At 57.9% G+C, this 1,826-nt stretch overlaps 1 protein-coding gene across 1 annotated transcript; it reads right to left on the minus strand.

Moving 5' to 3' along the window:
• Positions 1–554: 554 nt before the first annotated feature.
• On the minus strand, positions 555–1,022 carry LOC147959199 (uncharacterized). The gene has a single exon (XM_087532547.1). The coding sequence runs from the start codon at positions 1,020–1,022 to the stop codon at positions 555–557; it is 468 nt and encodes a 155-aa protein (XP_087388673.1).
• Between the last annotated feature and the right edge of the window lie 804 nt (positions 1,023–1,826).

Consider the following 1,826-nt stretch of genomic DNA (forward strand, 5'->3'; position numbering starts at 1 on the left):
AGCATCAAATTAATGCTAAATGTATCAATTTGAGAAACAAGTTTGGAATAAATTTTTTTAGACGGAGGGAGTACGTGTTAATTACAAACGCAAAAACCGTCTCAGCCCGTTTCAGGTAGTAAGAGCAACTCCAATAGAGCGACCCATTTCGTCCGCCGCCGTCCATTTGGGTCGGCGCGGATAGAAAAGTTGACCCAACGCACCGATCCAAACGGACGCGCATCTGCTTGGCGTCCGCCTACCGACTCATTTCTGGCCCATTTTTGAACTGGATTTGTGTCGGTGCGGACACGAGATGGACGCGCGCGCTCGCCCTCTCCCCTCCCCGGGCTCGCTGGTCGGTGGCACATGGGCCTCTTCCCATCGAACAACACACCCTCGCCCACCTCCTTCGTCACCGACACCGTCGGCAATTTTTTTCATAGATAAAGGATACATAGACTCGTCGTTTTCTGACTCCGACTCGGTAAGGTCCTCCTCTAACATCTAAATATAGGCGTCAACATACCGCTCGTCCTCGGAGTTCCGGGACGACGCTTCTCCTAGCTTCATGTTCAATTGAGCGGCCTGCTTGCGCGAATGCTTGTCCACCGATAGGCAGATCGCTCCGTCCTCGTCGCCTCCCTCTCCGTCCTCCTTTGCTTGTAGAACTGGCGCTCGTTGACGATGTCCTGCGGGAAGCGTTCGCGCCACACCGCCATGGCTTTCATGTCCATCTCGGCGACGGCGAGGCGACACTGCCGCCTCCGGTTGCCACGACAATCCTCGTCGGTGAAAAGCCGTGGGAGAGGCGCGAGATCCTGTGCCCGCTGGCTCGTCGACACGTCGGGAAAATTCATCTCTCGACGAGGCCGCCGGAGGCGCCACGCCGCCGCGTCGTACGCGTGGGCCGCCTCCTCTGCGGTGTCGAAGGTGCCGAGACCGAGGCGTTTCTCGCCAAACCAGATCTCGGAGGAGAAGCCGCCGTAGCGGCGCTCGCGGACTCCGCAAAAATCCGAAGCGCCCAGACGGTGCATCGACATGGTGGCGCAGAGGCGGCGAGGCTAGTGAGAGAGGGGCGAGGCGAGTGGGCGACGGACAGAGTGTGAAGGGAGCGCCTTCTTAACGCACGCCGGACGCGGCGCGCCAAAACCAGCGCGCTAGGCCGATCTTTCTCCGCCCGCGCGCTGGAGCGCCAAAATCAGGACGACAACATGGCCGCTGGCATGATCTGTGGCCGCGGACCTTTTTTTAAAACTGAGCGCGGACATGAAATGAGTCGGTGCATTGGACTCACTGCCGACCCAAATACAAAACTGAACAGATACCGAGTGGGCGGCCGACCCAAACAGACAAAAAGCAAATAAATGCACCATCCGTTTGGGTCGGCCCGTTAGAGCAACTCCAATGGGGTGACCCATTTCGTCCGCCCGTGTCCGTTTGGGTCGGCGCGGACAAAAGTGGCGGCCCAACACGCCGACCCAAACGGACGCGCGTCCTTTTTCATCCGCGGGCGACCCATTTCAGGCCCATTTTTGAGCTGGATTTGCGTCGGCGCGGACACGAGACGAACACGCGTGCGCTCGCCCTCTTTCCTCACCGGGCCCGCTGGTCGGTGGCACATTGGATTCACACCCTCGCCCGCCTGCTACGTCGCCGACGCTGCCGGCCATTTTTTCAGATAAAAATGGATACATAGATAATTCTAGCGTAGACAGATAAAAAGAAAAGACCACTACTCGTCGATTTCTGACTCCGACTCGGTAATGTCCTCCTCCGATGTCTGAATGTAGGCGTCAGCATACGCCTCGTCTTCAAAGTCCCAACCCGCCGTTTCTCGTAGCTTC

The sequence above is a fragment of the Triticum urartu genome, chromosome 7A (genome assembly GCF_056163025.1).
Source record: "Triticum urartu cultivar PI428250 chromosome 7A, HENAU_Tu73, whole genome shotgun sequence".
Classification (NCBI taxonomy): domain Eukaryota; kingdom Viridiplantae; phylum Streptophyta; class Magnoliopsida; order Poales; family Poaceae; genus Triticum; species Triticum urartu.

Coding starts and splice junctions, on each gene's coding strand:
- LOC147959199 (XM_087532547.1), bottom strand. CDS start 1,022: ATGTCGATGCACCGTCTGGGCGCTTCGGATTTTTGCGGAGTCCGCGAG.